Source organism: Momordica charantia (assembly GCF_013281855.1).
Source record: "Momordica charantia cultivar OHB3-1 chromosome 11 unlocalized genomic scaffold, Mcharantia_2.0 BLBB01000011.1, whole genome shotgun sequence".
In the NCBI taxonomy this organism is placed as follows: domain Eukaryota; kingdom Viridiplantae; phylum Streptophyta; class Magnoliopsida; order Cucurbitales; family Cucurbitaceae; genus Momordica; species Momordica charantia.
The window spans coordinates 1,596,546-1,608,703 of record NW_028275159.1 but is presented as its reverse complement, the minus strand read 5'-3'; the positions used below and the strand labels follow the sequence as shown (position 1 = coordinate 1,608,703).

Sequence of the window (12,158 nt, the reverse complement as noted above, 5' to 3'; positions counted from 1 at the left end):
ATATTAAATCAATATTAGTCTCAAAAAATATATACATTAAATTAATATCAGCATTCAAACCGAGCCCGCATTAATTAAAAATTAAAACTTAAAAGTTATGTTAATATATATTTGGTTTTAAAATACTATTCACTTTTTACTTTCTTTATCCGGGAGAGGATTTCAACTCATGACCTTTTGGTTAAAGATAAGTTTCAATTACTGCTAAACTGAGCTCGAACCTCATGTTGGTATATTACTAGCTATCTAGTTTTCGATTTTAATCTTTACACTCTAAAAATATTTGTTTAGTTTTCGTTCATTTTTATTCCTATACTTTAAATATTCATTTTAGTTTCTATATTTATCTCATTTTATGGGTAGATTAGCAAGTCAACTAATTATAAGTTTTTTACTAAAAAGGCTTATCATAACTTATAAGTTTTCATGGGATTTCTCAAATTGCTTTTTCTTTTTCAAAAATATTTCTAAATTTCCTAATATATTATGAAATTTGAATATTTATGACGATGGCATGGTAGTAAATATTGGTGTAAGAGAGGGCAATTTTAACTGTTTGAAATTATAATACTTCACATGGATGACGACACATCGACGACTTTTTTGACTTTGACTTTTAAGTTTGCTCCGGAGCTTCGTGCGAACTTCCCGGACATACAAATTATTTGAACAAATCACCAAACGAAATGACAATACATCCCTTGTTTACACCTACGCAGAAGTTATACAATTTAGAAATATTTAAATTAAACTTTTTATGGTAGGATTGAGATTTGTCACAAAAACTTATATAGTGATACATGTTTTTACCGGCTGAAGTAGACGTGGCACATTAAATTAAATTATGATTTTGAATAAATGGTATAATCAATATTTTTTTACCAGTAAACTATATGAAATTTCGCAACAAAAAACTAAACTCGACTATGCAAATATAATGGTGAAAATCAGACCTAAATAAAAACATATAACACATACATCAAACCAGATTCTAAAAATATTTTCTTTCGAAAAAGAGCGAACACAACTTACTCTAAAAGAAAATTTTAATTTTATTATTTAAAATTGAAGTCTATTTTAAGATTGAGAAGGTCCCTCGAATTTTAACATTAGAATAATATTATCGATTGGATTAGGAAATAAATTAAGGCTCATTACGTTAGAGATAAAAATAGAAAAGGCATATGAATTATATAATTCTATGAGAATAGTTTATTGGTAAGTTTTCGTAGTGATTGCAAACTCTCTAATCAATTATATAATGGATATATAAATTATGTGAAATAAAAATGTTATTTTGCATGGTCGTTATCATGTTTATTATATTCCAATAATTAAATATTTGGATCGCGGTAAATCGTTTTAAGGCATCATTTATGATCAGTCTTCAAAATGTCAATGTCGATCAAAATGTCGAGGTTCCTATTTTACGGACATGTCGATGGATATTTCGGAAAAATAAATGGAAATTGTGGAAATTGTTGGAAATTTTTTGAGTAAACAAATAAAACTTGAATTGTAGCTTAATTAGCCCATAATTGATCACCTTTAACCATTAAATGTATGAATATGATCATTTTACTTATGAAAATGTCGATTTTGATGGAAATATCGAAAAAAAATTTTCCCTTTAATGAACATTGATGGAAATTATTTGAATACGTAAAGTAAACTTTAATTGTAAACTTTTGACTACTTCTTTAATGCTTTTCATAATATGATTCATTTGGAAATTAGATAATTGCCCACTTGGTTTCCAAACAAATTTCTAAATTATAATTAACTCTTACTTTTTACCTACTCTCTTCAAATTTGAATTTACACATTTTCAAATCAATCCAATTTTTCAATCAAATTTACACAATTTTCAAATACTTGAATTTCGTGTCATTCATCCAAATTATCTAGATCCATATGTGCTTCATATTCTACTCATTTGAACAGTTATTTTCAAAACTTTCAGTCTAGGATAACCAGGGAGAATTATTGCAATTTATATCAAAGTTATAAAGATAGTGCACTAGATCCTTCGAGATCATTTTTTGGTATTAATTAAGTTACCTATTCTACTTCATGTTTCACCACTATTTGTATATAATAATATTTTATTTTTAAAAAATTATAAGATTATTTCAATCTTTATATATGTCAATATTTTACCTATATTGTTCAATTGTGTAAGTAATTACTAAATTAGATTATAAATTATCAATAAAGCAAATTCCAAATCTTATTAGTTATACTTTATACAGTATTAAAATTTGAATGTTTCATTGAATATACTAACATTACAATAATCGAGGTTGTAACAAATTATAGATTGTAGTGACACATTAGAAAGATGATGAAAATAAAATAACCTTAAAATAAGAAGAGGAAAAAAAAGACATGTCGACATATCGACGACATGGGGGAAAATCGACTTTTCCCCCAATATCGATATCGACATGTCTCTCGACCTTTTGAACCTTGTTTATGACTGCATATTAAATATACTATAGGCCAGGAATAGAACCATTTTTTTTTCATGCAATTGTCTATAATAAGTAATTTATTAATATTTGTCCTTGATGTTTGTTTTTTAAAAATTTATTTTGTCATTTAAAAAAGGGTTTAAATTTATATTTGTTTGCAAATAATTTAATTTTGTTTCACTTAAAAAAACTATGAAATTTGGTCAAAATTCAACAACAAACAAAAATTAAAAAAAAAAAACTGCACTGACATTTATTTGTCAGAAAGACAAACTAATGACCTACCTACTATCAATCTATGTATAACTATAACGTAATAGTTTATTAACAACATAAAATTTGACTCCATAACTTACTTTGTAGCTAGTAATTTTAAATTTTTATTATTTAAATACTTATATTATCATATTTATTTTAAAATACTGATATTTAGTAGACTTAGTCTCTTTTTTCCTTAAAAATAAATTAACCCGAGTAGTCATTAATTAGAGCAATCAAGAGATAAATAAATTTTTAAGGAAAAAAAAAAGTTGATACCTACTTAAGCTGAATTGGACACTCACAACGTACCAATAAAATTAATAATTTTGAAATAGGTGCATTAAACATTAATATAGTTGGGTGATCTACTGAAAATTTTAGGGTAGTTTTGGAAAAGGAAAAGGGAAAAAGTTTTGGCCTACCTCAATTATTTATATATAAAGCATAGATATATTTAATTTGGGAGAAATAGATAAGGTAAACGTTGTTGGTTGTTGCCGTTGGGTTGGAGATTCTGAAGGTGACATAACCGCTTACGTCAGCCATCTGATTGTTGGTGGAACAAGTTGATGTGATGGTCAACCTTTATTTTCACCCAACCTAAATGCTAAGTTTTACAAATTCTACATATCATATTACATTAAAATTTTTATTTTAGTTGTTTTTTTCACGTTTCTATTTCCATTCAAACCTGTTAATCTAAATTCAGCTCATTGGAATACCAATCCCTTGTTAAAATGTCAAATCTCATGTATGTTTAGAAAAAAATAAGACCACTAAAGTTTTGCTTACTACTTTTCAAATAATTTTATAAATGATTCTTTTAAGTATTATAAATAAGATTTTTAGGACAATAACATATTTAATTGGAGAATATTAAGATTTTTTAGTACAATAATTTGGGGTACGGGAAATCGAACTTCTGACCTTGAGAGAACAAGTATATGTTAAGTACCACTAAGTTATGCACATGTTGACATTATTGAGATTTGATATAATAGAGTTTCTTTTTTTAGTATACCATGTGGGAGTGAGGGGTCGAACTCACAAACTCTTAGTTGGAGATATATGTCAATTACCGCTGAACTATACTTGTTTTGGCGCCTAACTATCTTCCTTCAAGAGAAATAATTCCTTATTTATATATTGCAAAAAATGTCGGAGAAACATATTATGAGTAGGAAGTTGATGCTGCATAGCTTGTTATATTTTCTTATATAGTTCTAACACTAATCGCCTCTCAATTAGTTCCAAGAAGGTGTTGTTTTTCTGTTTGGTTTATTTTATTTCGTTTCATAAGAAATATAATATATATTTATTTATTTATTGTAAGGGAGGTTTAATGTTGACTGTGGCCGCATTTTGTCCAATGTGATAACGGAAACGGACCATTAATTCTGGATGGGCTTCCGAAGGAGCGCGTTTCCATAGGAGGCCCATCAGCGATCTCAATTCTGTTCCCGCCGCCTTCACAATTAATGAAAATGGATGTGCTAGTGCGTGACACAAAAATGATGGCGGGTCCTGTTTTGCGGGTACGGGTTTGACCGGACAAATCCGGGTCAGAATTTGGGTCCGCACGCCTCGCGTGCCCAGAGACAGACACCACATGCCCATGTCGGGGACCCTGACACACACTTCTGACATCTTCTCTCAGACTTAACCGACCGCGTTCTTCTCACGCGCCTCCATTTTTCATTTCTAATTGCCCCCTCCGTGTAAATTCAGCATATATAAAATCAATTCCAGACGCCGTATAACCGAACAAGAGTGTATTTGAGAATGATTTTGCATACTTCTATCTTTGTTTTTAAGTATAAATTTTGAAAAATAAATTATTATTATATCTGATTCATTTTTTCTTTTGAATAACTTATTCTACTTTCATTTACAAACATATCCTAAATTAATGATTAAAATCAAGTTTTAAAATCAAGCACTTGTGCTACTTCTATAAAAAAAAGTGTTTTTAGCAAATATTTATTTAAAAAAGTGAATAAATTATAAAGCAGGTCGAAATACAAGGTGGGTCATAAAATCGAAATTAAAACTAGGTGAAACAATCAAATTGGAAATAAAATTTAAACAAAGCTAATAAAGACTAAAAAGAGTGATTAGTAAATTTAATAGCAATAATTTTGTCGGGGATGGTGAGTAGTGCGGTGGCGCGTAGCATATATTGATGGGTCGAGAAAGATGGAGCCAAAGCAGCAAATAGAAAATCTTTGATTCTTGCATTGGCTGCAAAATCAAACAAACACCATGATTTGATTGACCCCTGTTTCACCCATTTTCGCCACGCCCCTGCTCAATCCATCAATCAAAATTCCCATTCACAATCAACGGCCACAAAATCATTGCCTCCCAAACTTTCACGCACCTGACCCGAACCCAAAAACAGAGCGACAGAGAAGTTTTAAAACCCACCCACACACAGACACAGCCATTGCTTCCGGACTGTGAAGAAACAAACTGGCAACAATCGACATGGAGGAGAGGCCTGAGACGGAGCTGATTTCGATTCCAGCGACCCCACGGGTGTCGACGCCGGAGATTCTGACGCCGACGGGGCAGCGCTCGCCGAGGCCGGGTTCCAAGGAGGCCAAGTCGTCGACGGCGTGGACTCCGACGTCGTTCATATCGCCGCGGTTTCTGAGCCCAATCGGAACGCCGATGAAACGGGTGCTGATTAATATGAAGGGTTACTTAGAGGAAGTGGGGCATCTCACAAAACTCAACCCTCAGGATGCTTGGCTTCCCATCACCGAATCCCGCAATGGGAACGCTCACTACGCTGCGTTTCATAACCTCAACGCCGGAATCGGCTTTCAGGCCCTGCTTTTGCCCGTCGCCTTCGCCTTCCTCGGCTGGTACTCAAAACCTTTCAACATTTTTCAAAATGTCCTTGAATTATTTCATAGTACCTATATTTAGTATTTCCACTTTTATTTTTGTCTTGCTCTGTCCCTATTCCATACACCCTCATATTTACTTCAGCATATAGAAAATTTCTCAATATATGTTTATATCAACACAAATAAAGTGGATAGATTATATTTTTTTTGAGGAGTTTAATCTTCCATTTAGGGAGCCTGCTTCTGCATGTGGGTTTGGAGAACTCTAATTAAGTAGTTTGAATTTGGATGAATTGTGTCTTTTTCTTTCTCCTTGTCCCACCCACCATGAGTAAAGCTGATAAGAGAATTTAGCATAGGATTATGCGTTTGTGGGGTCTACTTGGTCAACGTTTTCAATTCACTAAAGTTTTCTTTTGCTCCTATTTTTACATTATTACAAGCAAAATTATGCGACAGCTTGTTCTGTTATTGGGGGGTCATCTTCTTTTGATGCTTTTTATTTGATTAGGACAGAAATGTGTAATCTTTCTTGGGTCCTACTCGAAATATCCCCACTTTTCCCTTTGCAGGGTGACCACAGGCCATAATTTCGGGCTCTGAATCATCATTACGTAATAGGAAAGGAAAATTAAAAACTTTAGCCTTTATCATTACTATATAGTAATAGTTTTCTTGCGTGACATAGAGAGAAAAAAAAGTGGATTTTGATTAGGATGCGACAAGGTTCACTTATTTTCTACGTATAACTTATTCTCTTATCTCTCTACCGTGTCTAAAGAAAATATATAACAACAGTGATGTTTTGGTTTTTTTTTTTTTTTTTTCCTTGGGATATTTAACAAAACCATGAGAACTATATAAAAAAAAACTTTTAAAACTATAGGATAAAACATTCAAACCGTTAAGTTCAAACGGTAATTTAATTTGTTACATATCATGGTCCCCAAATCAGTGCTGTCTGTGTCTCTGTGTTTGGTGAAAGAGACAGAGAGATGGAGGTTTCAATTTCACGGTAGATTTGATGTTAACTGTCCCCGACTTGGTATTATCTGTTATGTAATTGACCGCCTCTGATTTTTTATTTTTATTTTTTGATTTTTTTGTGTGATAATTTTGTAGGAGCTGGGGAATACTATCACTAACCATAGCCTACTGCTGGCAACTTTACACCCTATGGATTCTGGTTCAACTTCATGAAGCGGTGCCAGGCAAAAGGTACAACAGATATGTGGAGCTTGCTGAAGCAGCATTTGGTAAGATTTCCTTACAAACTTCCCAAATCAAATAACATCTTTCATTCTTATAGGCTGCAATATATTGTTGTTTGATACATTGTTAGAAAGTATTCTTAAATCTCCGAACAGTGCTTCTACTCGTGGTTGGTAAAAGGATTTTGGTCTATGATTTTCAGGGGAAAGGTTGGGAGTGTGGCTTGCTGTGTTTCCTACTGTCTATTTATCAGCAGGAACTGCTACAGCCTTGATTCTTATAGGAGGAGAGACAATGAAACTTTTTTTCCAAATTGTTTGTGGGCCACTCTGTTCATCAAATCCTTTGACAACAGTGGAGTGGTACCTTGTGTTTACATCTCTCTGTATTGTTCTTTCTCAACTGCCAAACCTCAATTCAATTGCTGGACTTTCCCTTATTGGAGCTGTGACTGCCATCACTTACTCCACCATGGTCTGGGTCCTCTCTGTTAGCCAGCAGAGGCCTCCGACGGTCTCGTACGAACCCCTCTCGATGCCATCGGTTTCTTCTTCCGTCTTCTCTGTCATGAATGCACTTGGAATTGTAGCCTTTGCCTTCAGAGGTCATAACTTAGTTTTGGAAATTCAGGTATGGAGTTTGTGTTTCTTTCTAGACTCGATACCGTTCCTCAAGTTGCTCGTTATCCAAATTGTGTTTGTTTTGGTGTCTCTCAGGCAACAATGCCTTCAACTTTTAAGCACCCTGCTCATGTTCCCATGTGGAGAGGAGCCAAAGTTGCCTATTTCTTCATTGCAGCTTGCCTGTTCCCAGTTGCTATTGGAGGATTTTGGGCATATGGGAATCTTGTGAGTATCAATCACTGGCAGTTTTTAGTTCTTCTCGGCGAGATTTGAAACAATCGTATTCACTTTTCGATTCGTTTCTGATTTGCAGATGCCTTCGGGAGGGATGCTCAATGCCTTGTATGCATTTCACAGCCATGATATTCCCAGAGGGCTTCTTGCCATCACTTTCCTTCTAGTTGTATTCAATTGTTTGAGCAGCTTCCAAATATACTCGATGCCCGTTTTCGACAGCTTCGAAGCAAGCTACACAAGTCGCACGAACCGCCCTTGCTCGATCTGGGTCCGTTCTGGTTTCCGTGTTTTCTATGGATTTGTCAACTTCTTCATAGGAGTAGCACTTCCTTTCCTCTCCAGTTTGGCTGGTCTGCTAGGAGGACTCACTCTTCCAGTCACATTTGCTTACCCTTGCTTCATGTGGGTGCTCATAAAAAAGCCTACAAAGTTCAGTTTCAATTGGTATTTCCACTGGATATTGGGCTGGCTAGGCATTGCTTTTAGTTTGGCTTTCTCAATTGGAGGAATCTGGAGTTTAGTCAACAATGGACTAAAGTTGAAGTTCTTCAAACCCAGCTGATCCAAAAACATCAAGAACAGCACAAGAAAATATAGCAAGAATCAACCTGGAGTTGAATTTCTAAGCAAATGAGATTGTCCTGAAGGTGTGTATCGTGCTATGTACTCGAAATAATCGATGCCAGAAGTATCGGTAGTTAAAAGTTTGTACAATTTTCTATGGGGACATGGAAAATCCGGGTCGTTTATTTGTCGATGATGTTTCATGGTTTCGTTTCCAATCTGAAAATCTATTGTTAGTTCGAAAATGCATTCAATTACCAAAACATATGCAAACACGCATCATACAAAAATCTTTGAGCTAAAATTTGAACTTGTTATTTCCACGACGACGAAACGCTTACGATCTGTGCACACCTGTAATAAAACGAAAGTTAAACTTCTAAACTGCAGCAAAACACTAATTTCTCTTTGAACAGAGACTAATGGTGTCCAAAGAGTCCCATAATAGTTACTTATTCTAGATTCTTGTCTAAGGATGGCGGAGGAAGTTTCCATTCCATTAGTTGGTTCTTGGCTTTACGATTGCGTGCAGCGGTTGGAGCTTGCGAGCAGTGAGGCCGAGAGTGTCGACCTTGTCTTCTTCCCCGCCCCCGAGCTTCCACTCGAACTCTTGAACCAGCCTTCCAATGGTTGTGCAAGCTACAAGGCTTGCCTTGAGAGCACCTGCACACACCCTCTTCCCTCCTCCAAAGGCCATTGTTTTGTGCAGATCCATTGGGTCATATTTCTCATCAAGAAACCTCTCTGGCTTCCATTCCTCGGGGCTTTCCCAGTGTTCCTTGTCCATGTTGCAGCCGTAAATGTTCACGGCAATCTGAAAACGAAAAAATGAAACATCATCGGATATCGTCACATCAAATTACACCCGGGGGAGGGGAGTTTGCTTACCTCACTTCCTGCAGGAACAAAGAACCCTCCTAACTGGGTATCTTCATGAGCGTATCGCAATGGGACGATCGGGACTGGACTGTGCTTCCGAAGAGTTTCATGAAACACAGCAGTCAGATATGGAAGCTGCGCCAGGTTCTCTTCTTTAAGCTTAGCAGATCCACACACACTCAGTATGTGCTGATATAGATAGTCCTGTTAATGTCAAAAGTTTTCAAAGAATCATTACTCGTTTTGATGATTTTAAGAGTTGGAACAGACAGAAAACAACCGAAACGCTAGCGATGGTCGGAAATTGCCTGTCGTTTAGGATCTTTAGCGAGTTCATACATAGCCCATTCTGTCACAACCAAAGTAGTGTCCGAGGTTTCAATGATTGTCTCCCAGAGCAACATAGATATCTGATCCTCAGTCAGTGTTTTTGCTTCAGATAACAAGAACTCAGCATAGGAATTCGTTTCCTGTAATAGATTCAAGCCAAGTTAAAACAAACAACTCTCTACATCAGAGTAGATAAATAGGCCTATTTTCTATTCAAGCGAATGAAGAACTACCTCCCCTGCTGCAATCCGCTTCTTCGACTCCTCAATAAGGCTCTTCATCGTCACTCGCCTGCGATACTCCATCGACCTGATTTTATCCTCCACACCCTTGTTGGGAATCCATCTCAGATATGGGAAGAAATCCCTCCAATCGACTTCGATCGCACCCTCCATTGGATCAATCACTAAAATCCTGAACAGATCTTCTCTCAGTGCAGTAGTACCGAGCTCACTGACATATATCGACTCGATATCGCTCCCCAGTGTCTGCCAATCACAAAATTCTCTCTTTTTAGCTCCCACACTACACAAGTTTCATGTTTAAACATAACAACAGAGTCAACTCACTTCTTTAAGTGCAAGCCGAAAGAGTTCCAATTCGAAGATTTCTCGAAAATTAACAGATTGCGATGGAGAGTCCTTCGCATGAGCAAACAAGTGGCTGGAAATATTCTCTATCATGGTGTCTCTCCTCTGTCTGTGTCTCTTCTGAACAATGAAACAGAGCAGACAATCAGAATAATCCAAAATGAAAAGAAGGGAAAAAGAAAGAAATATAAAACAACCTGAGCATTAGCTCCCAAGACATTTGCTAATATGTATCTCTTAGCCATCTTGTGAAAATCATTGTAATCGCTCATGGCAACCATGCATTTATCAGAAGTCAAGATTGTGAGGGCTTTGCTTAGTTTTCTACTGGAAATGGACGAGTATCTCGTCACCATTGCCTGAAACATTAATTCACACATGAATTCACTAATCTTCGAAGATTCGACGACCAAACTTGTAATTTAACTCGAGACCATTTGTTTTCCGGCGAAAGTTGGCCTGAAAAGGGCTGTGATGGGTACCTCTTTGGCGACTTCGGCGGTGTTGAGAACAATCACAGTGGAAGCGCCGGTTCTTATGGAATAGACCGGGCCGTACTTCGCCGCCCACCGAGCAAACGTCTTATGAGGCTTCTTCTCCTTCAACTGCAGCAAATTCCCCAGCACCGGCAGCCCCGGAATCGCTGCAAAATCCCCAACAAAAAGAAAACCCATTAATAATCGAAGGCAGATTCAAACACCCATTTCACTATTTTCAAAAAACAGAGAGAAATGGGGAAGAAGCCGTTATCGTTACCCGGCACCGGAGGCAGAAGATTCCGGTGTCTCTTCCTCCAACCTCCGATCACAAACACCGAAAGCAACAGAGACACCCCACCCAGAACAGCCGCCGCCACGTACGGCGGCGCGTGAAGACTCTCGAGGAGCTGCTGGATGGAGGAGAGAGTATCAGAAGCGATCGCCATTTTGAACTCCGAGCTTCCGAATGCAGAGATTGAGATTTCCACAGGCGGAGATTCTTATAAAGAGGGCTGAATTGGAGAGTCCCTCACAATTGAGATCATCATTATTGGAGGGACAGAATTTTTGGTAAAATTACCAATCTATGAAGTTTTTTTTAATCAATTTAAATACCAGAAAAAAAAAACCTGTGCTGGCCACCTGCAATACATGCAAGGCCAGCAAATATGCCAAGTGAGTGAATTTGATTTCCTTTTTTAACCAAATTATATAATTTCTTAATACTTTGTGTTTATGAACTTCAATTTGAAGATTAAAAGAAAAGGTTGAAGAGGGTTTAAAAATTTGTTGGGTCCGTTTGGATGCAGTTGTTTTTTAGCGCTTTTGCTCTGATTCTTTTTGGGGTGTTTTCAGAAATTGGATGATCACTTTGGAAGTTGAAATATGTCCATCTGACCAAAACGACAAACGCAGAATCTGGACATCGCCTCTTTAACGGATTCACTATGTTCCTCTACAAAATTGTAAGAAAAATTAATTCAATACGTTCGGTTACATTTTTGGTCAACTTACTTTGATTATTGTCTCTCCAGTTTTTATTATCCGCTCCGGTCAAAAGGTTATAAATTCAAATCACCTTGTTAAAAAAATAAAACTTTAAAAAGATACATTTTAATTTATTTTATTTTGGCTCTAACTGATTTTAATCTTTATATTATCATTATTTTTAATCTTTGTATTTTTAAAAGGACCATTTTAATTATTTTATTTTTTCTAACGTAATTTTACTCCCTAAATATTTTTTAATTTGTAGTAAAAAGTTCTTATTTTATATTAAATTTGTTTTAAAATTTTACAAATAGATATCAAATATCAAATATATTAATTTTAAAAAGTATAGAGAATATAAACAAAAATTGACAATTAGAAAACAAGCTAGGGTGACTTTTTTTTTTTTCCTTCTTCTTTAGAGGAAAGCAAGGTTGGCTTTGAAACTATATAAATAGAAAGTAGGGTCTTTTTAGGGCTTTAGAATGATATATATATATATATATATATATATATATATATATTTTATTGATTAACATTCATATGTAATCTTATTCAAAGAAAAAAAAAACATTCACATGTAATCAATAATCAATTTATTTTATTTTACAAAAAAATTAACACAACACATTTCAAAAAGCAATTCAATTTTTTTGTTAAAAGG

The 12,158-nt window shown here is 35.4% G+C and overlaps 2 protein-coding genes across 2 annotated transcripts; one reads left to right on the top strand and one right to left on the bottom strand.

Annotated features, from left to right (window-relative positions):
- Positions 1-4,936: 4,936 nt before the first annotated feature.
- On the top strand, positions 4,937-8,471 carry LOC111010633 (Transmembrane amino acid transporter family protein). The gene is made up of 5 exons (XM_022284120.2): positions 4,937-5,605; positions 6,713-6,846; positions 7,005-7,432; positions 7,519-7,650; positions 7,739-8,471. The coding sequence occupies exons 1-5, from the start codon at positions 5,223-5,225 to the stop codon at positions 8,222-8,224; spliced, it is 1,563 nt and encodes a 520-aa protein (XP_022139812.1). The 5' UTR covers positions 4,937-5,222; the 3' UTR covers positions 8,225-8,471.
- Positions 8,472-8,518: 47 nt separating this feature from the next.
- On the bottom strand, positions 8,519-11,169 carry GA3 (GA requiring 3). Its single transcript, XM_022284141.2, has 9 exons — positions 10,782-11,169; positions 10,508-10,668; positions 10,223-10,384; positions 10,005-10,145; positions 9,669-9,923; positions 9,414-9,575; positions 9,115-9,309; positions 8,679-9,040; positions 8,519-8,580 (listed from the first exon to the last, which is right to left on the bottom strand). Exons 1-8 carry the CDS (start codon positions 10,948-10,950, stop codon positions 8,726-8,728), a joined length of 1,560 nt encoding a protein of 519 aa, XP_022139833.1. The 5' UTR covers positions 10,951-11,169; the 3' UTR covers positions 8,519-8,580; positions 8,679-8,725.
- Positions 11,170-12,158: the final 989 nt, after the last annotated feature.

What these genes read in the sequence shown, in the direction of transcription:
- LOC111010633 (XM_022284120.2), top strand. Translation starts at nt 5,223, where the DNA reads ATGGAGGAGAGGCCTGAGACGGAGCTGATTTCGATTCCAGCGACCCCA. An exon ending in GCCTTCGCCTTCCTCGGCTG is followed by an intron (nt 5,606 to 6,712) that starts GTACTCAAAACC and finishes ATAATTTTGTAG; the next exon opens with GAGCTGGGGAATACTATCAC. An exon ending in TTTGGGCATATGGGAATCTT is followed by an intron (nt 7,651 to 7,738) that starts GTGAGTATCAAT and finishes TCTGATTTGCAG; the next exon opens with ATGCCTTCGGGAGGGATGCT.
- GA3 (XM_022284141.2), bottom strand. Translation starts at nt 10,950, where the DNA reads ATGGCGATCGCTTCTGATACTCTCTCCTCCATCCAGCAGCTCCTCGAG. An exon ending in TCTTGGGAGCTAATGCTCAG is followed by an intron (nt 10,146 to 10,222) that starts GTTGTTTTATAT and finishes TTCATTGTTCAG; the next exon opens with AAGAGACACAGACAGAGGAG. An exon ending in TTCGGCTTGCACTTAAAGAA is followed by an intron (nt 9,924 to 10,004) that starts GTGAGTTGACTC and finishes TGTGATTGGCAG; the next exon opens with ACACTGGGGAGCGATATCGA.